The following is a 27,783-nucleotide window of genomic DNA, read 5'->3' on the forward strand; positions in this document are numbered from 1 at the left end:
TTGTGTTAGTGTACGCAATAGAAAGTGTAGTGTAAAGTATTTTTTTTTTCTATTCGTGTGCACAATGAAAAGTGCTGTGTATGGTGCATAGAGATTTTTTATTAATTATATTTTGATAGATTTAACTTTTATAACTTTTTATTAATAAACTACAAAATAGATTTTAACTTGTGATAAATTAATTAATAATTAAAATTTAAATTAAGATTAATTAATTATATAAAAGATAAAATAATAAAATAATTTCTTACTTTATAATATCAAAATAGTTAATAAAATTGTTATTTTTAGTGTGTTTAAGTTCTTACTCCTGAACTAGTGATAATTTGTCGGATGCTTCGTGCGACGAGAGCGTCTTTTCTTCGCGATTCTAACCGGAGGCACGCTGGTTCCATTCCGTTCGACTATACACCGTCCGGCGCTGCTGATGGAGAATTCGGATGCATTTGGTTCGTCCACGGCCCCCCTCACATGGCACGACTTTCTTGAGCGCATGCGCCAACCCTCCTCTGCTGATTTCGTCAAATCTATCAAACGGTTTGGAATTCCTTTTCTTTTTCTCCACTTCTAAGGGATTTTCTGCTTCTACTTTTTATGTATTCGCCGTGATTTTGCTGATCGTTGCCTGGACAATTTGTCTACTAGCGTTTTTTCTTTGTTCTTTTTGTTAACGAACATAAGTTTAATGTGTAGAATCAGCTGAATCTGTTTTTCTTTTTATGGTGTTTTTAAGTTATAGTAGGTAATGTGGGTAGTTTCTATTAGTTCAAAGCAGTCGAATCAATTTACCATGTTCCCGAGTCACTTGTATGCAGAGGCGGTGATGTATTTTTAGGTAATGGACTTCTGGACTTCACGTACCTCCCCAATTAGTTGGGCGATTAAAAGTTTTGTCGAGGTTTTTGGAAAAAATAATTCGCCTTCTTTATTATATCCCAACCCACTAAAACACAAAATGCCCCCCCACACCCCGAGAATAAAAAGAGAATACACCAAACAGAGTGTTTCTGTGTTTGCTAAAAACTTATATTTTCCTAGTATTGAAAATGTTGTTGGATTTCTTTGAAATTGTCCCAACATAAGATCTAAAACACGCTGGAAAGATGATTGGTTTAACTTTTCATTATACCTTTAATTATCCAAAATCCCTTAAGCTTTAGGTAATTTGACTTGGAAATTAGATTAGAAAAAAACCGAATTAAACAATATGATTATTAGAACTCATCAAATCCATTTTTTGCTTTAGATTCTGTTTTTCTGGGATGACATTTTGATTATCCACTTTTACTATGCACCCCCCCTCCCCCATGAAAAATTTCTGCGTCTGCCCCTACTTGCAGGCGAAGAAGTCTTCTTCCTAAGATGAATTCCCAACAGTGACTCTCTTTGGATTTGAAGTCAATCGCAGTGGTGATAGTTCACTCTAAAACTTAATTGAACAAATTGGAAGTTGGCGGGAATAGTTGAGATAAAAATTGGTATGTAAAATTGAGAACTACTTTTGTTTGTTTAATGTCAAGAAAGATAATATGGCTTGTGATATGTGCAATACATACGAACTTTAATGACATGAATTTATTCCTGGAAATCAGTATTTTATCTCCTTCATTTTGGGATGCAACTGTGGGTAATCAGTTTTTCCATTACCTTTACAAGGCAGTCCAGATGACAGGACCAACTTAGATGCAGTTACTTATATGGTAAGGTCTGGATTGGGCCTCACTGAAACCTTTGGTAAGTAATATGTGCTGTTACTGATTAAATCAAAGTTAGTTTGAATGGTTATGGGCAGGAGGGTCAAGAGTAAGTGAGCTAATGGGCAGGGAAGGGTGACACTGTGGGTCCTGTCTGTAGGATGCGGCTTCATCTCTACCAATGCCCATAAGACGAACACAAATGAAGTTGCCTATAGAGATTGGACTACTGTCTCCGGGAGAAGGCGATCACAACCTAGGCATGACGTTTTCCGCTTCACATATGGAAGCACCATTGTAAACGTCGAAAAGATCAATCGAACCTTGGTGCAGTCGTCCGCATCACCATTGCAACCGTCGAAAAGATCAATCGAACCTTTGGTGTAGTTGTCCGCATCACCATTGCAGCTGGATCCAAATGCTCCTTCATCAATATTCTGATCCCCTGCTGTTGATGCATTTTGCTGGCAAATCCAAAGGGTGGCATCGGATGCTGACCATTCAAATAGAACTCTAGAACTCTGGATCGGCGGTTTCACTTTCTATATTTTGGTCATTACCTTCCGAAATCAAAGAGAATGCAAGATTGTCCAACATTGGGGTAACTGGATCATGGCTTGCATTTATGTCTTAGAGCTAACCAATACGGAATTCAGTTGGCGATCCCTCCATGATTGCTTGGCTAAACTCTCGCCATCCTCGACACAGATGTAGGAAAAACACTTAAAGGTGAATCAACCAACATCGCTCCCAGCACTCCTTACAACCATCCACCACCATGCAACAACTTTGCTCCGAGACCCTCCACCAACTTCCATGGCATCCCTGCTCCCTCTACCCTCTCACCACCCAAACACCATGCACCAACCATACACCACCTTCAAACCTTGTGCTTGAACCATCCCGGACTAACACTGCCATCTCCAACACAACCATTTCATTACATTCCAGCATCCTATGCGATGGTCGATTCACTTTGGAACACTCCATCATCATCATCACCACCCCTGGAGTTGGCAAACTCAACACCATCAACTGGCTCACCTCTCGTCTTCAACTCAACTTCACCCCGTGTATCTCACACCTTGCCCCCCAACGATGGTTGATACACCTTTGTTCAACTCCCGATAAAAACTCAGCTCTTTCTCTTCTCCCCTGTCCCAGTGTTGGCATTCTGAGCATCAACGAATGGCTCCCTTCAGTGCCCTCAAGCTCCTTTGGCCAATGGTTGACCATTCGCGACCTCCTGGCTGAGCTTTGACAAACTAGTGCCTTCAGACGCATTGCCGACATTTTCAGCATTGTTATCTTGCTGGATCATGCTACGAAACAAATATGTTCTTACTTACTATGTGCCTGGATTTGGAACCCTTTTCAGCCATCGACTTGTCTTTATTCAAACCCCCCCCTCCCCCCCATGCCAGATTGCAAACACCCAATACCACTCTGACGCTGAGTCAATCACCACAGTCCAAATTAAGCCACACCACAGGGGCAACAAAATCTATCACCTCCCCTCATTGCCTCCTTCTGAAGTCTTTATAGCTGGGAGTTCTTCATGAATAAATAAATCCTTTTTATGAGAACCCATGCATATTTCAGCATCTCAGGCCCAAAGGATATAATTATCTCCACTCAATTTCGTGGTGATAATTTTTCCAGAATACTCCTCCTTTGAACTTTCCAAACTTGTCACTGGATTTATAACTCCTTCACCCTCAGCTGTAGTTTGAGACAAACCTTCCCAAAACTTCACTAGCACAATCACATGCACAATCAAACTATTACAGGTTCATCTTACCAAACCATACTTAATTACCTATCATGGAACTCTAGATTAAAACTCCATGCATGATAAGTTCTCATATGCATATGCGTGTAGAATTCTTACTCCACACAACAACTCAACTCAGGATCCAGGTACTCTGCAACTCGGCAACCAACAACTTCGGCATCGTAACTTTCAAAAAACCACATGAACATTAATTCCTCCAACAGAGGAGAGAGAAATATCCATATACTTGATTGTAAACACCGAAAGCTTCCTCCTTTCATAAAAATAAAAATAAACATACATATGTGATATCTCCTAACAACCCAGAATGAGAAAGAACTCTCCATGAGCCTTTCTAAAACTCAGAAGTTGCAGAGTAGATCTAATCTAAGCTCCATGCTTAGAATCCCTCCATGACCCTCCACAGGTTTACATTAGAAAACTGGAGAACTATTGAAAGAAAAAAAAAGCTGCCAGACTCTCTTACCTGGATTTCTCCTTATGACGAGTTACACCCGAATTTTTCTGGTTGAAGTTAAGCACAATCTCCTCCAAATTTCAGTCTTAACCAGCCTGCTCTGATACCATGATAATTTGGAATCAAATCAGGCAATGAAATTGTTTGAGGAGAGTATGAGTTCTGAGTTTACAGCATGTGAAAGAAAAAAGAAAAGAGGAAAAGAAGAAGAGAACATGAGATGAGAAAGGAAGAGAAGAAGTATTGCAAACCCACGGGACAGGGGATACTTTCCTGCACTTCAGACTATTGATATTTATATGGAATACAATCATTTCTGGACAATAATGCCCTTACGAGTCTAAAAAGAAAATATCCTACCAAATTATAAGAAAATTACATTATTCTTCCTTACAAGATACCTTAATTAACAAAGTGACTTCCAATATTCTAATAATAGAGTTTCAAAAAAATATTCTTTTAAAAAAAAATAGAGTTTCAAAAAAATATTCTAACAGTAGCATAATATGGTGTCTGTTTTGGACGCTTCGCTTTATGTATTCCTAGCGTTGTCATTTGCAAAAATTTTAAATGATCATGTTTGTTGTGGCAGCTTCATTGTGACCTTTTCAAACAGTGTTCCTAATTCTGAAAAGGATAGTACTGCTGTTCAGGAGTTTCTCGCCAACATGGAAGGGGCCTTTAGGGCACATCAGCTTTTTGCTGGTTGCTCAGAGGAAGAGCTTGATAGTGCTGGTGAGGTGAGCTTCTACTTATAACATTTGTTATTGTTTTTCTTGAACAATTAGTTGTTGTGCTAACTTTGCTTCACACAAGCCTCCTTAAATATGTGAAATGTGTATAATATTCTGGATGATATACCTCTAAAAGAGAATTGATGATGGAGATTAGTCATTTAAATTTTTTTTGATCTATTATACAACTTTAGAATGGTGGTAGAGTACTGGTGATAGGAGTATGCATACTTAGCTTCATACAACTATGGTGGGTGAATGGGACATGCATGTATAATGAACATAATGTATTACAGGGATATTTTATTGGATCTTTAATAGTTCAATGTCTTTCTTTTTATGGTTATGATGAAACTGTATGCACCTTTGAGTTATTCGTCATCTCACAATGAGAGTTTGGGGTTTGAATTTTTCTTCCTTGGATATATGCTTCTGATTCATTTCTCATGCCTTTTTTACTTGTAGAACTTTTTGGAAAATAAGAGAAACTTATGTTGGGGAAGTCACCTCTATTCGTGTCATCATTTAATTTTCTTGGAACTTACTCTTTTTAGATAAATATTTTTCTATTCTTGTTTCTCCTCGTAGTTGGTGATTTTGCTGTCACCTGAATGATCTCTTTAGCATTGAGGCAAGGAAAGCCTATGTGTTCTTTTTGTCTCCTTCCTTTGGATGCTTGGCTTGTTGTTGTATTTTTCTTTCTTTCTTCTTTCTACTTTCACCTTTGAAATAATAAGGATATTTTCCTAGCCTAGTTAATTGAGAAGCTTTATCTCAGATCCTACTAAAAGTTTTGGCCATAGGCAATCGAATACAAGAACAGAAAAGATGAAAGAATCAACTGCTGAGAGAGGAAATAGTTTTGCATCTGAAAAGGAAGAGGAAAATCCATTTAGAATGGCATTCTCTATGTGTCAAAATAAGTGCGGGATTTCCCAGGGATCAACTAACCCTTGGGGCCCTTAGATACTAATAAGGCAAAAAGTCCTCAACGATCTGGTATAGGTCTGGATTCAAAACTGGAATATTTTTCTAGCCAGTATAAGTAAGTAAAAAATGGTAGGGTATTTTCTGAATGGTGACAAAGAAACTTTTGATGTATGAACTGAACCAAGCAAACTGATATAGTGCATCATAATGTGGAAGATCTAAAAAGAATATCAAAGGACAAGAAATCACCCAAAATCACTCATGTTTATGAAAGAAGAGGAAAGAAGGAGACTCAATTTAAAGAGGCTTGAATTTCCTAATTTAGGCTTAAGTTTCAAGAATAGGAAGTTCTAAATTAGAAAGTCTTTCTAAATCGTAATTTCCTATTTCATGTTTGCTCAAATTAGAAGTTTTATTGAGCAAGTAACTTGCTGTTTTTATGGGAAGCATCACTTAGATTGAAACTTGCTATTTTAGTCAAAAGCTTCACTTAGAAAGTCTTTTCAAGCAATAGTTTCCTATTTTAAGCTTTCGTCTTTGTTTTCAAATTAGTGTAGCTTAAACTTAGCAAGCCTGTTTAAGCAAGAAGTCCTAAGTTAGAAACTGTTTTCTGTTTTAGAATTTCTTTTCCAGCAAGTAGATATAGGTTTAGAATATTAGAGTTATCATATTGTGCGCCGAACATCAACATGCGCGAGAGAATCTCCCCGACGGTCATCGTCCCCACGGCCGGCGACTGGACCACGCTCGACCATCACCGCCACTCCGACAGGGCCACCACAACCATCTTCAACTCCAGTAGAAGATGCGACGAAGCTGCGACGAGAACTGCAAGAGATTTCTCTCCACGGCGAGGAAGAAAATCCACCAGACGGTCGGACTCGTCCAACCACCGCTCCTGTGAGTCTTCAGAGGCTGCGACGGAGTACCACGAAGTCTGCTGGATGACGGTCTCCCGATGGAAAAACTAAATAACCTTTTCCGCTTTAGATACGGAAAATGCAGAGTTACCATTGAGAGAGTCGTTCAGAAAACTGGTTTGGTGATCCGCATCTCTTCAATTGACGGATCAAAACGCTCCTTCATCTGCGTTCCAGTAGAAACAATCCACAACTTCAGACTTCAATTCCCCACGGAAACGGAAAAATCCCATAAACTCTGGTCACGGGATTCGATCTTCCTCTTCTCGGTGACTACCTTCCATGGTAGCTAGGAATGTCGGGTCACCCACAAAAGAGAAACTTCCTTTTTGGCCAGATTACTCATCCCCGAGGCCACAAACTCGGGTTTTGGCTGGAAAGAGCTAGCCATTGCTTCTCCCCGACGCTCAATCCAGCAGAAGTGCCAATCCCTTCCCCCCTCCCCCCCTTAAACCACACCACACAACAACTTCTCATACCCCACACCACCTCAAGCATCACCGGGGTCTCAGATTGGCTCCCCTCGGCACCCTCCAGCCAGTATGGCCAATGGGTTACTGTTACTGGGCTTCTTGCTGAGCTCTAACTGAACGTGGTTTTCTTGAGAGTCGTCTCTGAGTTTGGCTCCATCCGAAGCATTGGCACCGTCTTGATGAGGCCCGGATACATATTTCAGATGTATTATGGTGGACAAAGCGCGTTACTGGATCCGCATCAACATTGTTGAGATGGACGACTTTAGAGATGTGGTCCTTGAAATCAGAGCCAAGCCTCGGGAAACCACACAACCAGTCAATGCATTTGGAGTAGATTTGATCCCCCTAGGCAGCTTTATAGCTGGCATGGGATCTATTATCACTAACCCCCCGACTTTCCCTCCCACCTATCCGACACATCACTCACCCACCCACCCACCCCAGTCCCCCACAGAAAATATCCCTAGCCCAGACAATATCTACTCCAAATTTCCAGCTGTCGTCCCCCCCCCCCCCCCCTCCCCTATAAATTGTACCCATAGCTCTGACACCCCTCAAGCTTCCCCTCAGATAATGGACTATGGCTCCATCCGAAGCATTGGCATCGTTTGAGGCCCGAATACATATTTCAGATGTATTATGGTGGACAAAGTGCATTACTGGATCCGCATCAGCATTGCTGAGATGGATGACTTTAGAGATGTGGTCCCTGAAATCACAGCCAAGCCTCGGGAAACCACACAACCAGTCAATGCTTTGGGAGTAGATTCGAGCCCCCCTAGGCAGCTTTATAGCTGGCATGGGATCTATTCTCACTAACCCCTCGGCTTTCCCTCCCACCTATCCGACACATCACTCACCCACCCAGTCCCCCACAGAAAATATCCCTAGCCCAGACAAAATCTACTCCAAACTTCCAGTTGCCGTCCCCCCCCCCTCGTCTTAACCCCATAAATAACCTCGCCCTCACTTTCCCCTCCCATTGAGACCCCCACATGCCCCCCCCCCTATAAATTGTACCCATAGCCCTGACACCCCTCAAGCCCTCGCAACCCAAAGACGGGAGATTTCATCCTTCCAGAGCCGGGTGAAAGTGCTCAAAAGTTTGTGACTGCTCTCCAGTCAGAACAATATAAATATGACCCAGAAACATGGGCCCAGATAGTGGAACTTGCCAAGGTGATGGGCACCGTCTTCATGGAGCCTCTCCTGGGAGAACCATCCATCTGAGAAGTTAAAGAAGAAGAAAAATGACCAACGATTATTCTCTCCTGGAATGTTTGTGAAATTGGGTCCTTGCGTCACCGTACCTCCATTCGGGACCTCCTTGCCTCTACCAAGGCAAATGTTGTTGTTCTTCAAGAAACCAAGGCGACTTCTCTTCCCCTTGGATATATCCGAAAGTTGTGGCCCCTCAAGGAGCCCGGCTGGGCTTCAGTGGATGCAGTGGGATCAGCTGGCGGCATCCTACTGATGCGGGACACCAGTACTACTGAGGTGCTTGATCGTTGTTGTGGCTCTTACCCCCTCTCTTTCAGATTCAATAATAATTGGATGGCGGACACCTCTTTTGATCTCTCTATCCAATCCTTTTGGGAGAATATGACCGTTGCTGGCCCGAGCGGGTGGACCTTCCCAATCAAGCTCAAGATGTTGAAGCTGTTGCTACGGTCCTAGGCCTCCGAGAAGAAGGCCTCTTCCTCGGCCGAAAGAGCCAATGCCCTTGCTCAGATCACCGTTCTTGACTTTGAGGAGGAGTCTAGAGGTCTCTCTTCGTCGAAAGTCTCTCAGAGGTATGCCCTTCAAGGGCAATTGTAGTCCTTCACCCACAACAAGTTAGTGCACTAGAAGTAACGTTCAAGATTCAAATGGCTCTCTGATGGGTATGCTAATACTAAATTCTTCCATGTAGTCGCCTCTGCACGAAGAAGGACCAACCGCATCACCATGCTCAACATCAATGCTGAGACCACCTCGGTCTAAATCCTTATTTCTAACTCACTGGTGATTTTTTTTGCAGATTTATACTTTGATCACTAGCCAATCCGCCCTTTCTTCCAAAGGTTTCATCTCTAGGTTATTCCATCAGTTGCAACAAGCCTCATGGAGCTCCCCTTCTCCAGTTGAAAAATTGAAATTGCAGCCCTTGGTCTTTCTCTGGATCGCGCTCCGAGCCCGGACGGATTCAACGGGGAATTTTATGGCCGCTGCTGGCCCTTCATCAAAGACGACATTTCCGACATGGCCCACTCCTTTTATTAGCATGACATCAGATATAGGAGCATTGGAGCCTCGTTCAATGCCCTCATCCCTAAAAAAGATGGGGCAGAGCTCCCATTCTACTTCTGGCCGATTAGTTTCACCACCAGTGCATATAAGGTGAATGCCCTCATCCCTAAAAAAGATGGGGCAGAGCTCCCATTCTACTTCTGGCCGATTAGTTTCACCACCAGTGCATATAAGGTGATTGCGCACCTCCTTGCTAATCGCCTCAGGGCGGTTCTCCCTATTGCCATTCACCATGGCTAGAGTGTTTTTATTAAGGGAAGGAAGATTCTCGATTCGACCATGGCATGTCATGAACTTATCCAAGGTTCTCAAGTTCCCCAGATTCATCCTCAAGCTTGACTTCAAAAAAGTATTTGACAGAGTTAACTGGAAGTGTTTGGACACCCTCCTGGGGAAGATGGGATTTGGGAAAAAATGGCGCTTCTGAATCTAAAGTTGCATCTCCTTTGCAAGTTACTCTGTCCTTCTCAACGGAATAGTTTGTGAGTATTTTAAGGGAACCAGGGGAATCAGACAGGGAGACCCCCTTTCCCCTTGCTCTTCAATGTGGTAGTAGAATATCTATCCTCTTTGATCTACTCGGCCAAGAACATGGGATGACTCCTCCCCACGACAAATTGCACAACCTTTGATATTCTGATCCTCCAGTTTGCAGATGATACTATTTGCTTCGGGGTTGGTACTATGGATCAGATCTGAAAATTGCGTACTGTTTTGGGACTATTTGAATTGGCTTCTAGTCAGAACATAAAATGGGGAAAAACCACTCTTCTTGGCTACCACATCGATCCAGCTGGGCTTTGGGATATGGCGGACTACTTGGGATGCTCTGTGGGAAGTTTGCCAGCTAAATATCTTGGGCTCCCACTTTTTGATTCTCGGCCTTTGGCATCACCATTGTCCCCCCTCATTGAGAAATTTGAAAAGAAGCTAGCCACTTGGAGGAGTGAGCTCTTATCTACAGCGGGGCGTCTCACTTTCCTCAAGTCTTGTCTAGCAGGGCTGCCAAATTATCTACTATCATTTATGCACTATTCGACCTCCGTTTGTTCCAAAATTGACACCATCCGTCGGCGATTTCTCTGGAGAGGATCAAAAGACACCTTCAGATACCACTTGGTTAGTTGGAAGGATATTTGCATGCCTTATAATAGGGGAGGATTAGGCATCCGGCCTACGAGGGAAATGAACAAAGCTCTTATGCTCAAATGGATTTGGAACTTCAACATCAAGCATAACAGTCTATGGAGGAATATGGTTAAATTCTACCTTTAGTTTTTGGGTGCTTGGTGGAGAGAGGGTGGTACCGCTCGCCTCCTATCCCCGATATAGAAATCAATTTATAAGCTCCTCCTAGTATTCAGAGATGCTACCTTGTTTCACACAGGCAATGGAAGGACCCTACTCTTTTGGTTGGATGAATGGTGTGGCCCTCACTCCCTCTTGGAGGACTTCCCGAGGCTGTATAGGGTGGCTAGAGACCTCTCTTGCTCAGTGGCTGATTCATGGAGGGATCAGTCGTGGAGTCTCCTGTTCTATCGATGACTAAATGATGAGGAATCTTCGGCTTTTTGCTCTCTCCTTACCAGACTCAACAGTACTACTATTTGGGAGCATTTAGTTGATAAGCTGACTTGGAAGCCCAACATTAATGGCCGATTCATTGTTGCTTCTACTTGCTCTCATATCAGAAAGCAAGACCACATTATACATGAGCACAAGGCAAATCTAGCTTGGAAGCTCTCAACACAAGCAAAATCAAATTTTTCGTGTAGTCGGCCATCAGAGAACAGATCCTTACCTTTAACAACCTTCATAGAAGAGGCTTCACCACCCTTGATCTTTCTTGTTGCCTTTGTGGTGAGTGCGATGAGACAGTCTAGCATGTCCTCTTATACTGGATTTTCTTGGCAAGTCTGGATGAAGATTTTTCAGAAGATTGTGCTCCCAATTGGACTACATCAGGACCTCTTCGGTACCTTTGAGATGGTTAGAGGGATTCGTTTTCCTCGGCTGGGCAAGTTAATACTTTCGGCTTGGCTTGAGCGAAATAACCGGAGATTTAACTCCAAAGCTTGCACCCTGGACAACACGGCTTCACATACTGTTGGCCTCATCTCGAGCTGGCTTCATACAAGGAAGGAATTTGCTGCTCTATTGGGTGTTTCCCTTCGGGAAAATTGGAGCTTGATCGCTCATGTGACTGGCCTCTGTAGGACTCCGATTATGGCCATCTAGGATCCTCCCCCTTGCGACTGCATTAAACTCAATTTTGATGATAGTGCTATTGGCTATCCTGAACCGGCAGGAGCAAGCGGTGTTTTAAGATGTCACAATGGAGACTCTATTCTTTCTTATATTGGATCAGTGGGCATTGTTGATTGTAATACTGCTGAAGTTAGTGCTCTTCTATTTGGCTTCCAAATTTTCAAGGAGTGTCTCTATGGCAAGTTAATCATTGAAAGAGACTCGAAAACTATCATCAGTTGGTGTTCCAAATACAGCTCTCCCCCTTGGCACCACTAGCCAGATTGTATTGTTGACATTGTATCTTCTATCCATTGTAATTGAAATCTCATTCCTAGATCAGCCAATTCTTTGGCTGATAAATTGGCTAAATTCGGAACTTCCCAGCAATCTCTCATTGTTTGGGAAGGCTTCCCTCCTTTGAAATTTGCTCTTTTGAGCTTTTGTCTTAATAAAAAAAATCACTTAAAAAAAAAAGAATATCCTAATTAGAGTCTAAACAGCATAGGAGTCTCCTATTTTATTGATTTGTATACTAATAAAAGGGCTTTGTATGTAACAAAGATACCAATCTTTTTGCTATTGAATGAAATTCTGGTTTTTGTTCACACTTGGATAAACTTATCCTTTGTTTTTTCATTTCTGTTTGCTATTTTTCTTAATAGCCTTGTAAACCCTACTTTATGTCCTTCAAGTTTTACCTTTAGATTGTAGTTTTTTAGTTGTTGCTGAGATCTAGGTTAACCTACACTGTATATTAGACATGCAACTTTGTTATTCCTTGGTTCTAAACCACCGCGTTGCAGCACAAACACTTACTTCACCCATTTACTCAGCAGTTTGATAGAAATATACTACAAAATATCCTGGTCAAATCTTATATGGACTGCATTAGTCAAATTGGATTCCTATTATCCTCTTTTTCTATAAATATTTTTATGAATGACATCATACCTTTGTCAATGCCAACTTCATTTGTTTTGTCTGATAAAAAAGACTCAGTGAGATTAATCTTAAAATTTCTGGAGTTGCCTACTTGCAACTTCATATGAGCTTTCTTTTCTGGATGCGCTAATAGCTTTTTGTTGTTATGTTTGCCTATTAATGACATCGTCATTGATTGGCTTAAGGCCAAATGTATTTGCATGCTACATTTGGAACCACATAGTCCTTTATCTAGTGATGGCAAATTAATTGATATTTCCCTAATAAAACAACCTGAATCAGGTAAATGATTAGTATGCAAGTGTACTTTTAGAAAACATGAGGGGGCAAGCATATGGATGCTACAGCCACTCTGATATATAATTTCTTTTAAAAGTGGATAATGAACTTTTTGTTCCTCTCTTTTCCCTCCTTTTTTTTGAATAATGATGTATAAACTATTAATCTTTTTTCTCTCCTAGTAAGTTGAACTTTCCTTTTTTGTTGTAGGGACTGGAGAAATATGTTATGACTAAATTATATAACCATGCATTCGCAGCCCTTCCTGAAGATGTAAAACATGACGAACAACTTTATGAAAAGATGGCTCTAGTTCAGCAATTCATCAAGCCAGGAAATTTGGACATTAAGCCAGATTTTCAAAATGAAACAGCTCTGTTGGTAAGTGCATTATCTTTCTGAGCATACTACTCTACTTCAGAAAAAAATAACCATATTTGAATTATGCTACTGTATATTGAAGAATTTTACCTGGTGACATTTTGTAATTGTTCACCCTATTTGTTCTTGTGATTTCCCTACTTTTGTAGTGTTTTGGCGCCTATCTTATGATTTTTCTAGTTTATTTTTGGATAACACGTTGGCACCATATGATTGCAGTTTTAGGTATTACTGCAAACCACAAAATTGACATATGTTTATGTTGATTTTTAGGGCCAACACATAAACACAAGAGATCTCAAGGGAAGGAGAGAAGAGATAAACTATAGCTCTTGGGAGAGAGGAGAGAAGAAACCAAGGGAGAGAAGGAAGAGGAAAAGAGAGAGAGATGTATAGACAAATTTGAGCCTAGAGGAAGAGGCTTGAATGCTCTACCCCATGCCTTGAGATTATATTTGTAGTTGTGTGAAGGTGTTTACAATGACTAAAATGCCCTTAGGGCTGCATGCTTCAAAAGGAAAAAGACATAAGAGGACATACACCTACTTGCATAATTACAATTCTATGCCATTTCTATGAAAGTTTTCCTTATTTACTAGCCATGCCACCCCTACACACCTAGGTGTCTTTTAACACTCCCCCTCAAGATGGTGTTTGTAATTCCACATTGCAATTAATCTTGCTAAGAAACTTGTGTGGCTTGGAAAGAAATTTTGATTGTCTTGCTTTGATTCATCTTCTTTTTGTTCACATCTTGCTTGTAGTTTTCATCTTGTTCTTATCTTATCTCCCTGTTGAATATTCTAGTCACATAAAACTTGATTACTACAACACGTGGAATTCTTTATCATTGGTTACCTCTTTCTTGTACTTCTCTCCCTCAAGCTGGGGATCTCTTTATTCTTTGCCAAGAGACCCAGCTTGTACAATATAATGGTGAAAGAATCACTCCTAGCCGTACGACAAAGCTCCATACACCAGTCAAAATGGTCATAGTCTGAAATACACTCTGCTCAATTTCAATGGCGGAAAAAACAATCCAACTATAGGTCACAACCAATAGATTACTCACTTTTCAAGGGTAACTCAAACACAAATCACCTCTTGGGTGAAAAATAAAAGACTTCACTCAAACTGAATGTTGGGCACACTCTTATACTTTTAGGTAGTAGGTCTATAGGCATTGCTTTGAGGTGATTTTAACAAACACAAATTGAAGGAAGTACTTTGAAGAATTAAGGGTGTGAATAAAAAGATAGCAACTCTCATACTTCAAAAGGAAGAAGGTGCACAATGCAGCTCTTCATACTTCTAAGTAAGAAGGAGGCCTTTTTAGATCAATAGATAGAAAAAAAGTGACCAAGTTTGACTCAAAAGGGAGATAAAAAAATAATTCCTCTATTAATTTAATAATTGAGAAAACTAAAAAAAAGGTTACCCAATAAGAAAGTCTTGAGATGGAACATCATAATAAAAACTTTCTAATCATAGACTTTTCATATATGGCAATTACTTTTTAACACAACTTGACCAATTTGGAAACAAAATATTCAAGAGATAATTTATGGAATAAGGGAAATTTACGACACTAATATTTGGAATCTAGAATTTGGACCTAGATGGTGTTTTTGGATCCATAGCTAGATCTCATCTGCATCTCACTCCTGTTGAATGGCACAATGGTTGGATACTTTAGGGGCACGAGAGGTATTCGTTAGGGAGACCTACTTTCACTCCTTTTATTCAACTTCATCTCTGCATACCTCTCAAGACTCATATGCACTGCTAAAGATACTAAAGATTCTGGCTGGCTGCAACCTAAATCCCACCAACCAGAATTTGACATTTCTTTGCTTCAGGTCTGGTACCTTAGACGAGGTGAAGCGTCTAAAGGCCCTCATCAGTCTCTTCGAGATCACATCTGGCCAGAGAGTTAATTGGGCGAAGATCTCTATCATTGGATACCAGATCGAGCAATCGCTGCTGATCTCTATGGTGTCCCAGTTTGGTTGCAAGATCGGCAAGCTTCCCATGACTCACCTTAGACTCCCTCTCTTTGAAGGGTACCCTCATTAAGGATTTCTGGTTCCCAGATATTGAGAAATTGGAGCGGTGTTTGATGACCTGGAGGGTCACGTCCTATCCTCTACCGGGCGAGTCAGTCTCCTCCAATCCTCCCTGGCCAGCATGCCCAATTACTACATTTCTTTCCTCCATTGCCCCACTGCTATTTGCAATCACTTTTTTTTTAAATGGTGCTGATTTTTATTAAGACAAAAACTCAAAAGAGCAATTTACAAAGAAGGGAAGCCTTCCCAAACAATGAGAGATTGCTGGGAAGTTCCGAATTTTCCCAATTTATCACCCAAAGAGTTGGCTGATCTAGGAATGAGATTCCAATTACAATGAGTAGAAGATATAATGTCAACAATATTATCAGTGATGCTATCTGCAATCACATTGACGCCCTCAAGAGGCGTTTCCTTTGGAAGGGCTCCCAACGACAGTTTCAAATACCACCTTGTCAGTTGGGCTGAGGTCTGCCGCCCCTAAGATCTTGGTGGCCTGAACATCCGCCTAACCAGACACATGAACTGCGCCTTACTCATGAAATGGTTCTGGAATTCAACTATTCCCCTACCTCGATCTGGTGACCCATGGTTGCTGCCAAGCTCAACTGGTCCCAACGCTGGTGGATGTCTGGGGCAATGCAGCAAAAACTATCTCCATCGTGGGGATCTTTTTACCCCCTCCTCAGCATCTTTGAAGCTGGGATTAGATTCTTCATCGGCTCTGGTTCTTCCCTCAATTTCTTGTTCGAATGGTGATGCAGTGCGGGTCCCTTTTGCACTACTTATGCACTCCTCCTTCAGGTCAATAAGAACCAATTTGCCTTGGTGGCTGACTCCTGGATTCTGATGAGTTGCTGGAATTTTAATTTCAGAAGGGTGCTGGCTGATGATGAAACTTTGCTTGTCACCATGCTCCTCTCTGAACTCGAATCCATCAAAATCCGAGACAACTATAAGAACAAAATCATTTGGAGATCAGAAAGCAATGGTCTTTTCTCGGTGGCCTCGGCTACAAGCTTATTATTGGCTTGTCAGACAGCACCCCTAAGCATGACGCTGCTTCGGCTTGGAGGATTTCTGCCCTGCCATGCTCAACAAAATCCTAACAGCCAACAATCTTCGAAGGCGTGGAAATAACTCTCCTTGCAGCCTGTGCCCCCTCTGCAACTCCAGTGACGAAGCGGTGCCTCACCTTCTTCTGCTTTGTCCATACTCTTGGGGAGTTTGGATCAGCATCCTCAGTCGTATTGGCATTCAATATTGCTTCCTGAGTACTCTCAACAGCGTCAGCAAGTACATTCTAGGAATTCCTTTGTCAAAGCTGGGAAGAACTCTTCTTTCAGCTTGCCTGCTCATATCCTTTAGGCTCTCTGGAAGGAGCCTAATAACCGAAGATTCAACGAGAAATACTGCAGCATCGAGGAGGTCTCTCTTACCATCGTTGGTCACATTATTGCCTGGCTCCATACCTTGAAGGAATTCGCTTGCCTCTCGGGCTCTCCTTTCCACACCAACTGGAAAGCAATTGCCAACATGTCTGCCCCTCCTCACCCTCCATTCATCTTGGTTGGGATCCCTCTTACCTTCGGTTCAATCAAGCTGAACTTTGATGGGAATGCTAGGGGCAATCCGGACAGCAACATTCTCATCTCCCACGCCAGTCCAATGGGGGTGACTGATTCAACTTCAGCAGAGCTCCTTGCCCTTCTCCAAGGCCTTATCATTTTCAGGGACCACTTTTATGGACCTTTAATCATATTGAGGGAGACTCCGAAGTGATCATCAACTGGAGACATTGGAATGTTTTCAACCAAATGTCTGGTAATATTCCTCTGCTGCATTGTTCTTGGGTGCATGTGCCTCGGTCTGCTAACTCTTTTGGTTGATCCCTTGCCAAGAGAGGCTCCTCCCTCCAATCCCATATTGTAAAGGGAGGGCCTTCCTTCTTCCTTTTATAGTAAAGCTCACTTTTCTCAAAACAAAAAAAAAAAAAAAAAAAAAAAAAAGAACTTAATTAACATGTCTACTGTCTGAACCTACACAATATATTTTTCTCTTAAATGCTGAACCTACAGTAATCAGTGGCATCCAACGCTGAGCCTGTTACATAAGATTGATGAACTGTGTTAGACTGTATGGCAAGCATTTTGGTACAGTATTGAGGTACATGTCCTTTTGCCTTTCATGTATTTATCCATGCAATGAAAGCAGTATTTTTATTAAGTGGAACCTTTTTTTTTTTTTGGAAATGGAAGTAGAACCTATTCTCTCTTATGTTTTAGTTCTTCATTGTGAGTCCTGTTTGATGACTTATATTTCATAAATTATCCTTTTGTTTTCTGATGACAGTCTTTCTTCTGTAGCTTGCACAGAAAGAGTTGCAGAAGATAAATATGCACAAGGCACCTAGAGACAAGCTTGTGTGCATTCTTAATTGTTGCAAGGTCATCAACAACCTATTGTTGAATGCTTCCATTGTGTCAAATGAAAATCCTCCTGGAGCAGATGAATTCCTTCCTGTATTGATTTATGTCACGTTAAAGGTATCCCATTCAACTACTTGTCTTAATTGTTTGTTGATTTAATCATGATTTGCTGTGATGTGTTTGATGATTCTATGCTCGACTAGGAATGCATGAGGTTTTTCTTTTATTAATTGCAATTTGTATATAACTATGCTCCGCTAAAAATACCTGTTATAATTTCTTAATTTTTAAACTGCTGAAGTTTATTTGATCTAATTTCTGTTAGGGGTGGATGACTAGTATAATGAGTGGATGCTCATTCGGCAAAAAGGCTTTTAATATCTTTTCTCTCCTTTATTTGATAAAGTTCTCTTGTGTTCTATCCTGTGTTTGACTTTCTCAAGTACTTTCCTAGCTAACTCTCCATAATTAATGTTTATTGTATCCCTTGATGTGAACTTTCCTGGCTAAGTGGTTCTACTGTGGATGTTCAGATGCATCTTCTATATAGTTTGAAAATTCACTGTTAAAGCTTTCATTTTTTACATTGAAGGCTTCACCAGGCTATGCAATTAGTAATTTTCTGTATTAATTTACTGCAGGCAAACCCTCCACAGTTGCACTCGAACCTGCTATACATACAACGGTATCGGCGTCAGTCACGCTTAGTATCTGAAGCTGCATATTTCTTCACAAACATACTCTCTGCAGAGTCCTTCATCTGGAACATAGATGCAAAGTCGCTCTCAATGGAGGAGGATGAGTTTGAGAAGAACATGGAATCTGCACGAGCACTTCTCTCAGGCCTGTCATATGATTTAGACAGTGTTAGCAGTCAAACTGATCAAGAGGTCATGGATTCCAAATCGGAAGCTCTGAAAGATAAAACAGAAAGAAACTTTCCACTTCCAATGCTAGGATCTACAAAGAATACTGAGTTCATCAAAGAAATAGATGATAAACCCAATTCCGGAACAAGCAAGCCATCTGTACCCGACCTAGAGGACAAAGGGACATCTGATCCCTTAAAGGGGGATGAGGTGAGTGGCGTTTTCCTCAAGTACCCCTTTTTGTATGCTCAAGTTGGTGATCTGACAATCAAAGATGTAGAAGCACTTCTCAATAGTTACAAACAACTAGTCCTCAAGTATGTATGTCTTGCAAAAGGGTTGGGACTTGAAGGTCAATCCCTTCAAGTGGGTGCTACTGAAACTCATGCAGAACACCCAAAAGAACTTGAAGGGACTTTCGAAGAGGACAAGAATGAGAAGCATGAAGTTATCCAGAAATCTGATGAGGGACTCAACAGAGAGTCATCTATTTGCACGGATGGTTCCGAGTCAAATCCAGGAACTTCAGGACACGAAATAACGAAACATTCAGAGGAGGAAGTGCAATCACGACTGGAAAATACAGAATGATTGCCTGTTTGTTGTGTAGCTCTGAGAGGTACCATGTTGGCATGTCATGTATAACTTGCAGTTGATACTAGAATGGAAACAAGGCACACGGACAAAGGGATTTTGGCGGTGAACTGAAGGACATCTAGAGTGTTGTTGGGTCAGATCGATGAGAGGGAGACGACTACACAAAAGTAACGTCTGGTGCATCATTGCTAGTTGGAAATCACGAATACTTGGGTTTGATTTACTTGTGCTGGTTTATCCCAGGTCCTTGGCAGAAGTGTTAAAGAATAGTTTCACATGAATTAGTGAATACGAAGATCTTGAGTTTATTAATTAAAAAAAAAATTTTTGATGAAAAATTATCTGTTTGCAAACTATAACAACTGACCCACCCTTGCAAGGCTATCGATTAGAGAGATCATTATGTTTACTTTGAGTTTGTAAATTATGGCTCATATTATGGACATACTTGATGTAATATTCAAAGTTCACTGTAAATATAGTTGTTATAGGAAAGCTGTTTTGAGCAACTTAATAAGCTTTTTGACTTGGATATTGACATCCTGCCCTCTTAAATTTGAGGTAAAATAAGAATAAATATTATATGGGATACCATCTGGTGATGCACATTGGAGATTCGAACGGTAAGTCCTGTTCCCCCTTTCCTATTTGAAGATTGGGGTGAAACTCTTTAGATTCTGTAATTTTTTTTAAATTTTTTAAATTTAATGATATCATTATAACATCATACCAGGTTAGAATGATAGCAGGGATCAATTGGACTGGCCAAAAAAAATGTAAATATATTGAGTGAAGTAGAGGGATGATCTAAAATGAAAAATCATTTGATATGAAATATCAATGACTATATCAGTTGTGCTATGTAAGTTGTTTGAGATAACGGAATCATGATCAGAAGGGCATCAAATGAGTTTTCGTAATAATTGTTTCGTAAAATTTCGTAATTCTATATTTTTAGGAGCTCATGGCAACCGATGATTTCAGCTCGCACAGACATGCGATTATTGGCGCTGAGCTATACGAGTCCAGTGTGCCGTTTCTGTAGTCGAAACGGAACAATGCCTCTCTGCCTTCTCAATTCTCCAACACAGTTCTTCCCACTCTCTCTCTCCTCCTTCCATTTCTCCTTGTCTCCCAAAATCCCGCTTTTCTCTCATCTTTCTCTGTCTAACTCGCTTCCTTCCTGCTCTTGCAAACTCACCTCCTTTTCTCAAGCATTTCCGCAGTCAGCACAAGACGAGGAGCATGTCATTGGTGATTGCCTCGTTTTTGAAGACGGCGCCTTCGAGGACCCTTTCCCTCAAGCTGAAATCCATCGAAGTTCAAAGAAGCCCAAAAAGCCACGACCCGTCAGACCAGAGGACCTCATCCCTGAGGAGTGGAAGGAGGTCCAAGCTGAAATCAACATGTCCAAGAAAGACAAACGGATGATTGCCCAAAAGCTAGAGTATGGTAGCCGAATCGAGAGAAGGAAAACGGTCAGACTGCCGGACACGGAGGAGTATATGTCGCACCGGGCTACGAAGCTGTCGCAGTTGAAGCCGGTGGTTCTTGATAAGCCGCGAGAACTTCTGAAAGAGACCAAGGATGATAGTCGGGGACAAAGTGAAGATGAGGAAGAGCCCGCTGGCTCTTCGAGTGGGAGGGTGGTGCCTAAAAATCCTAGAGAATCAGAGACGATAGCCAAGGGCAGTTTGGAAGACATTTCGCAATTGTTTAGGAGTGATGATTACGAACCGGGAGATAATGGCAGGAATAAATCTGAAGGTATTATTAGTGCAATGTGGAAAATTAATTTCTTTAGTTTCTTCTAATATTGTACTTTGGATGTTCATGAGAAGTTCATTTTTCTATCTAACTTTAATTCCTTTGCATTTTCCTTTAATTTTTCTTTATCTGTCCATTTGAAGTTTTTGAGTTACTCTTTATGTGTAGGTCCGCGTAAGCTGTTCACAAAGGAGGAAAAAGTTCTCCTGAATCGGCGCATTCCTAATTTATTGGTTGCTATCTCAGTAAGTTATCTAAATTAAATCGTTGACGATGTACATTCTTTGACCATGCCTGGGAATCGACATCGAGTCTCTATTTAAAAGACTGAAAGAGTAGATAGAACAGCGGAAGGTTTAAGCTGACATCTTCTCCTCATATGTAATTTTAAGGAATGTGGAGCGGTTGACAGTTTATAGTTTTAAACTGCTCAAGATGTCTTTCTTTCATTTGTATTGAAGCTTTTAATGTTATATAGTGATATGGTAACTAGAAAATCCCTTTTATATAGTTTGTTCTTTGATTTGTTTGTTGGATTTGCTTCTTTCTTACCGCTTTGGTAAAGGAATGTCATTATTTCTGACCCATAATTTTGCCATTTCTTCTGGTGTCATTTTAGAGCAAATGGTTCCCTCTACACACTCTTGCCGCATCAGGAGAGTTTAACCTTGTGGATAAGCTGCTTAAACACAGTGTTGATATTAATGCTGTTGATAAGGTAACACCTTGATAGCTAACTTCACTTCTTTATGCTTTTGTATGTGCTTTTTCCTCTGATTTCTGTCATTCTTAACCTCTATTTTTTTTGTGTGAACTGTTGTAGGTTGATCTCAAATTTTTTGTTATTCCTCCAGTTAATGAATCTGCAATTTTTTTTTCAACTTTTTAATCGATCAAATAATCTTTTTCTGTGGTAGGATGGTCTGACTGCACTACATAGAGCTATCCTTGGCAAGAAGCAGGCTATTGCTAATTATCTTTTAAGAGAATCAGCCAATCCTTTTATTCGTGATAAGGTGATGAGATTCTCTTAGTACATTCCTCTTGTTGTGTCTGGATTTGCGTGTTCTCATTTCAGTATTAGCATTTTCTGTAGATTACTGTATATGTCAGTCAATTTAAATTACCCTACATTGTAAACTTGTTTCTCCACAATCCCAGTAAAACTTCCAACTGATGAATGGGAATCATTGGTTCTTCTTGTGAATGACTTGTGTTAATGATGCTATAAACCTTTAGAGTGGTCTAGCAGTTTAGTCTTTTCCACTATAATAGGAACTTGTGTTTATTTATGACTAGAAAGAAAGGAGTCCCTTTCTTCCATGGAGACCTTGTTTCCAGCAGTATGGTTTGAAGACATAGGAGTGTTCAAGAAAAGAAGATTGTTGCTATCATATTTTTATGTGAGGCTATTAAATATTTTTTTTAGAATTGCTGCTATTTCATTTTTCGTTGGCAAGTTCTTAACTAGGTGACAAGGAATGGCATTAGAAAATCAGCACTCCAAGATGGAGCATTTAATTTAAATCCCTTCTCGCTGACTAGGGTGCTTCACATTCCTTCTGGGAGTTCATTGTGTCACTATCTTAAAACTATATTGCATTCTTCAGGGCATTAGATTATCTGCTTTATGTGTTGATGCTCTTGTATGATGCTGAAAATATCTTCAGTTTTGGGCTCAGGATGCTAACTACTAGCAAGGACATAAGAATTTGGTACCATTTACTACTTCAGGTTATTGTTAAAAAAGAATTTGGTACCATTTACTACTTCAGGTTATTGTTAAAAAGGGGTGAAAACGTTGAGGGTCCAGTCCTCTACACTTCTGACTTTCTTCCCCTTTTTTCTTTTGTGGGCTGGTATTCAGAACATTTAATCAATACGTCTGAAATTCATGTTGTGTGGGAACTAGAAATTCTGAGCCCTGAAATTAGTACATCCCTATATCCAAAAAGGGAAAACGGAGAATGAACCTAAGTTCATCTACTCTAGGTGCACCCAATTTGAATTGAATGACTTAAAATTGGTTTATTTCATGTTCTACATTTACTTCTTAACCCAGTGTATTTATCATTGATATTCATTTGAGCTTTTTCTTTATTTTTATCAAATATTAATGATAATACGAAGACAAATGCATTGTTGCAAAATATACTGACATAAATGGCATTCTTATAAATAATGTGTTTTTCTAAAAGAAAAAGTTGAGTACAGCTAAGGTTGTCCAGCCTCCTATACCTCATCCAAAAAAGGGCTGCTAATATCTTGCTGTTTATTGCTTATGAAAGGAGGGAGCTACCTTGATGCATTATGCTGTTCGAGCAGCAAACATTCAGACAATCAAAATTCTTATATTATATAATGTGGACATTAACCTTCCTGATGAGGTAGAAAGCCAAATTTCTATTGAATCTCTTGTATGAATTTTCTTCTTAACAAACGGCATCTCTCATTGAAATTTACCAACAAAAGATAACTGACTAAAATAAACTTCAAAATATTTTTATTTCTCCGTGGCAGGAAGGTTGGACTCCACTACATCTTGCTGTACAAACCCGGAGAACTGATGTGCTTAGGCTTTTGTTGATCAAGGGAGCTGACAAAACAGTAAAAAATCAGGTAAGTCATGCTTGGATTGCAAGTTTCTTTTGTTTCCCTGGAACCTCTTACATCCTTTTCAACACATATTGAATAGTTGTTCATTTCGTTGAGTTGGAAATTATCTACTCATGCTGTCAACTGTGCTTCAGGATGGTTTAACCCCACTCGATCTCTGTTTTTACTCTGGTCGAGACACGAGGACATATGAGCTGATTAAAATACTAAAGGAGCTGCCCAAATCAAAATGACTGCTTCAGATGGCCACCCATTAATTCTCTACCATGGCAGTTGGTATTCATGTAGCATTATTCGTAGTAATGCTCCAATTTTCAAGTTGTCTTGTACAAAAATATGCCCATTCTCAGGCCTGAGTCTGGCCAGTTCATGTAGGCTTTCTTGTGACTGAAAAATGGTTTATCTTTTTCTATATTCTCATGCAGAGCAGTTTTATTACAGAGCTTGGCTTTATTGGTCTTCGTTAATTATAATCCTCAATAAGAAAGTACAACGACTCTACACTGTAACCAAATCTAGGGAAGCTGGAACTAAGAAGAGCACATTAAGGTCTTTGAAGCTCTTCAAATTTTGTAATGATTTGGTTTTGTTCTCTCTTAAACTTCTTGATGGAATGGTGTTAGGCTTTCTCTAATAATAAAAGAGGTTGCATCATAGAGTATTTTGATTACTTTTCATTTTTTCTCCCAGATATTTACTGGTTAATGCCAGGAGGTGATGCTTTTTGGCAACAGAGGGATGCAACTGGCAAGACATGGTACAGTGCTGTAGCAGAATTGAAGATGCTGCATTGTTTACGTATGAAGTTATTTGGTGCCCAGAGGAAGGTATTTGTTGCTATGTCGGAGAATCTGCTGCATACAAGGTAGACTTAGTGTTGGAAGGCCCTCTTTATTATTGGCACGGGGTATAAGATTTGTCTCTGGATGACAATAAGTTTATAGAAAATGCCATTTTGAAAGAAAAGAAAAGAAAAGTAGCTAAAGCGCTGTCATACCCTAATGTATTGAAGTGCTGGGCTTGGTTTTGTAAAATCAAATGTGAATTACATGGAGGTCAAATGTAGTATATGATTTTCAATTGCTTGTCTCAAATGCTGCTCATATATATAATGGCTTTATGAGAGGACACGTCCAGGCTTGGCAGTGTACATACAAATGCCCTGGTCAAGTGCTCTTTGCCTGTATTCCCATTTGTCTTCTACTAAGAGAAAAGCTGTTTGGCAAAATGGGCAGTAAACCAAGGGCAGTTTTATATTCTTAGAAATAAATAGTTTTATATTCTTAGAAATAAATAGTTTTATCATTTGATGGTGCTGGGGTGGTGGCAAAAAGATTGTTTTGATTGGACTGAAGTTAAAAAGTAGTAAGATGACAAAAGAAAATGAAGGGGGAGTCAGCAGTTTGTTGTTTGTGTCAATCATGTGAGTCGAATGCATAAGATAATAGCATTTTTGTTCTGTTTTCTTCTGTGTCACAGGTCAAAACCTCCAGTGTGTTTTATTGTTTGTTTTTCTTATCTTTTGACTAATTTTTGTGTGTTGGAGGCAATTCAAAGAGGGGAAGCTGAGGTTTAATTCCTCAAACAAACACAAAAAAAAAATCTAGTGGAATACAAGCAAGTTTTATGAGGTTGACCCCTCTAGGGCTAATCTTCACTCCTTCAGAAATTTTACTAATATTTCTTTGCTGGCCAAACAGAATGAATTTGCTTACATTCTTTTGAGGAATGGAAGTCTTTGGAATTGGTGGGTAAATCTGATCTTGACTAGATTCTTCTTATATTTCAATAGATGTGTTTTAGTGAAAAAGGTGGAAGAAAAGTAGTAGTTGACACAAACTAATTGTGGAGGCCATTTTGAACGAGGAAAATGAGTAAAGGAAGAGATGTGGCATTCAATTTAAAACTGCCGGCCAGGGTTTTGACTCTATTTAGAGGGCAAAACCACGTTAAAATATTTAATTTGCAGGTGACCTTTGTCCATGTTGAGGACAAAGAAAAAAAAGTATAAAATTATGAATCCTATTTCCTGGTTTTGAAGGCATTTGTCAAAGTATGCTGACAGTGCCTATCCAAGCCTCCAGGTTTAAAATAGAATTAGTTAAAAGTTTCAGGGCTTTGGAATCTTTTGCACAGTAATGGTTACAACATCTCTGAGTATGAAAAGCTTCATGTTTCCCTTTCAAAAACACAAAAAGCTTAACAATCCATCCAAAACTTCCATTCTAAAGCTGATTAGCTATTTTTATACCTGAGACAAGAGATTCATGTGGAAGATGACATGTATTGGCACAAATATGAAGGAATTTAGGTCCAAGTCCTATCCTGCCCACTATCCCCACCTTCATTAATCCTATACCTAATATTGACAACAATATTTTCACTCTTTTTCATTAAATAATTTTAATATAAAGGGTATTTTAGTAAATTTTTATTAGAAAATTGTTTGTTATTATTACCCTTTTTTTTGTTTACAAATATTTTTTTATGTATTTTTAATCCTTATTATTACAAAATGTGAAGGGTGGAATGGCTACCGATTTTTTAAATTAATTTCGAGAAAAAAACCATCTCCACCCCAATTTAAATCCTGGTACTAAAAGTCTCGACTTTTCGGAGCATTTTGTTTGCTTTACAAGCCGAGATATCCTAATACTCAATAATTTTTAAATATCTACGACAATTCTTACGAATGGAAAAATAGGCAAATGGGATAAGTAATAATTTTAGAAATTTTAAATTTTTATTTAAACAAATTATAGTGATATTTTATCTGTATTTCCATTAAAAGGATAAAAATAAAAATTTTATTGATATTTTTTAAATAAATATGTACTAATTATACACATCTATTCAGCCCCTGGTCAAATTCATGGTTGTTATTTTTTTAATGTAGTGAACCCTCTACTGAGTTGCTTCTTGACTCAACCTCTGCCTCATCTTCGCACGTGGTCCGTTCGTATTCTACCAACGATGCTTCCTAACCCTTTTCCCAATTTATCACGTGTGCTCCCACGTGCAACCCTCATGCACGTGTTCGGGTTCCCATTTCAGTCAATTGCGTCGTTGCTGTCCTTCGTCGTCTCCCTCATTCACACCTAAGCAGTCCAAATTAACAGTCTTCTCTCTCTCTCTCTCTCTCTCTCTTTCTTTTCTGCCCATCACCTTCCATTGACGAAATCGTCAGTTTTCCATTCATTACTCGGTTGAATCTCAACTCTTAGCTCACAAAACTACTCACTCCCTTCCATTATAACCCCCCCGATCTCAATATCTTCTTCGACCGTCTACCTATTAGGATTCACTGTCGCCTGCTATTGTTTTTGACGATTTAAATTTCCTTCGTCTTTTGCCAGTTCTTCCGTCGATGGTCCTCTTCGGATATTGGTTTTGACGATCTGCAGAAAGTTAATCCGTTTTTGAGAAGAAAAAAAACTTTCCGGCTTTGGCTTTGCTTTCGTTGTCGATCGATCGTTTTGTTTAATCTGATAGCTGGGGCTGCTTTACCATGGCCGGAAACTACAGAGAACTGAACTCACCCGCTATGAAGCCGGACCTCTACCGGGTCTCCGTCTTCACACCCGTCTTTTGTTTCCGGCACTCCACCAGGGAGATCGGCAAGAGCTGCTACGAGACCCCTTCGACTCATCGCCGGCCGGAAGTTGATATTTCAGTGGAGTCAGACGATCCGGTGTCGCCGAGGGTGGGCTGCATGGGTCAGATCAAGAAGGAGAAGGTGGGTCTATCGGAGAAGGCCAAGGCGAACAAGTTTCGGAAGCTGAAGAAGATGTTCTCGAGCAAGAGTTTCCGGCGAGAGGAGAGCGGGAAACTCGATAGGAGTTACAGTGCTGTGGTGAGGATCATCCGATTGGATCATCAACATCGTCCTCCGCCACTCCCTCCGGCTCCGACTGTGGAACTCGATCCTCCATTGCCAGTGACCAAAGATTCTGCCAAAAATGGAGATGGAGTGAGTCTGTGGAAGAGGAGAAGTGGGGCTCAACTCGAAGGTCTCAAACTCCAACAACACAGAGTGATTTGCACGACGAATTCAGTTCTGGGAAACGCCTCCGTCTAACATGAGTTACGGAAGCCATTATTTCCGGAGATAATCTGTCTGAAGATCACAGTAAAATATTCCTTCAATTCATTTTATTTATTCTCTTGCCTCTTGATTCACATGAAGATCGAGCACTGCATATAAATCTGATTCTTCTACTCATTATTCATTACAGATTAAATAATCGATTATTAGTTTGTCAATTCAGTTTTGAATAAGAGCAGAAAGC

At 40.1% G+C, this 27,783-nt stretch overlaps 3 protein-coding genes across 11 annotated transcripts; all 3 read left to right on the top strand.

Moving 5' to 3' along the window:
- Nucleotides 1-359: 359 nt before the first annotated feature.
- Nucleotides 360-19,611, top strand: LOC137941295 (vacuolar protein sorting-associated protein 9A-like). Of its 3 annotated transcripts, none has more exons than XM_068786638.1 (5): nucleotides 360-537; nucleotides 4,539-4,686; nucleotides 12,977-13,147; nucleotides 17,583-17,762; nucleotides 18,287-19,611. In XM_068786638.1, the coding sequence occupies exons 1-5, from the start codon at nucleotides 428-430 to the stop codon at nucleotides 19,103-19,105; spliced, it is 1,428 nt and encodes a 475-aa protein (XP_068642739.1). In that variant the 5' UTR covers nucleotides 360-427; the 3' UTR covers nucleotides 19,106-19,611. The 3 variants fall into 3 exon arrangements, with proteins under 3 accessions (XP_068642739.1, XP_068642740.1, XP_068642742.1); XM_068786639.1 differs by lacking the exon at nucleotides 360-537 and adding an exon at nucleotides 1,412-1,478; XM_068786641.1 differs by lacking the exon at nucleotides 360-537 and having other exon boundaries at nucleotides 4,627-4,681.
- Nucleotides 19,612-20,107: 496 nt separating this feature from the next.
- On the top strand, nucleotides 20,108-24,644 carry LOC137941140 (ankyrin repeat domain-containing protein, chloroplastic-like). 7 transcript variants are annotated; one of them, XR_011110366.1, is made up of 9 exons: nucleotides 20,108-20,878; nucleotides 21,047-21,123; nucleotides 21,498-21,596; nucleotides 21,796-21,894; nucleotides 23,167-23,265; nucleotides 23,399-23,497; nucleotides 23,629-23,793; nucleotides 23,920-24,043; nucleotides 24,185-24,644. XR_011110366.1 is itself a non-coding variant. In XM_068786426.1 (8 exons), exons 1-7 carry the CDS (start codon nucleotides 20,170-20,172, stop codon nucleotides 23,725-23,727), a joined length of 1,281 nt encoding a protein of 426 aa, XP_068642527.1. In that variant the 5' UTR covers nucleotides 20,108-20,169; the 3' UTR covers nucleotides 23,728-23,770; nucleotides 24,185-24,644. The 7 variants fall into 7 exon arrangements, 3 of the variants coding, with proteins under 3 accessions (XP_068642527.1, XP_068642526.1, XP_068642528.1); XR_011110368.1 differs by having other exon boundaries at nucleotides 23,629-23,770; XR_011110367.1 differs by having other exon boundaries at nucleotides 23,629-24,066.
- A 2,358-nt stretch (nucleotides 24,645-27,002) lies between these two features.
- LOC137940243 (uncharacterized) lies at nucleotides 27,003-27,572 on the top strand. The gene has a single exon (XM_068785191.1). The coding sequence runs from the start codon at nucleotides 27,003-27,005 to the stop codon at nucleotides 27,570-27,572; it is 570 nt and encodes a 189-aa protein (XP_068641292.1).
- Nucleotides 27,573-27,783: the final 211 nt, after the last annotated feature.

This window comes from Aristolochia californica, unplaced genomic scaffold (assembly GCF_029961685.1).
Source record: "Aristolochia californica isolate CCGP_79_NKW_82.1479 unplaced genomic scaffold, dmAriCali1.0.hap1 SCAF_9, whole genome shotgun sequence".
Classification (NCBI taxonomy): domain Eukaryota; kingdom Viridiplantae; phylum Streptophyta; class Magnoliopsida; order Piperales; family Aristolochiaceae; genus Aristolochia; species Aristolochia californica.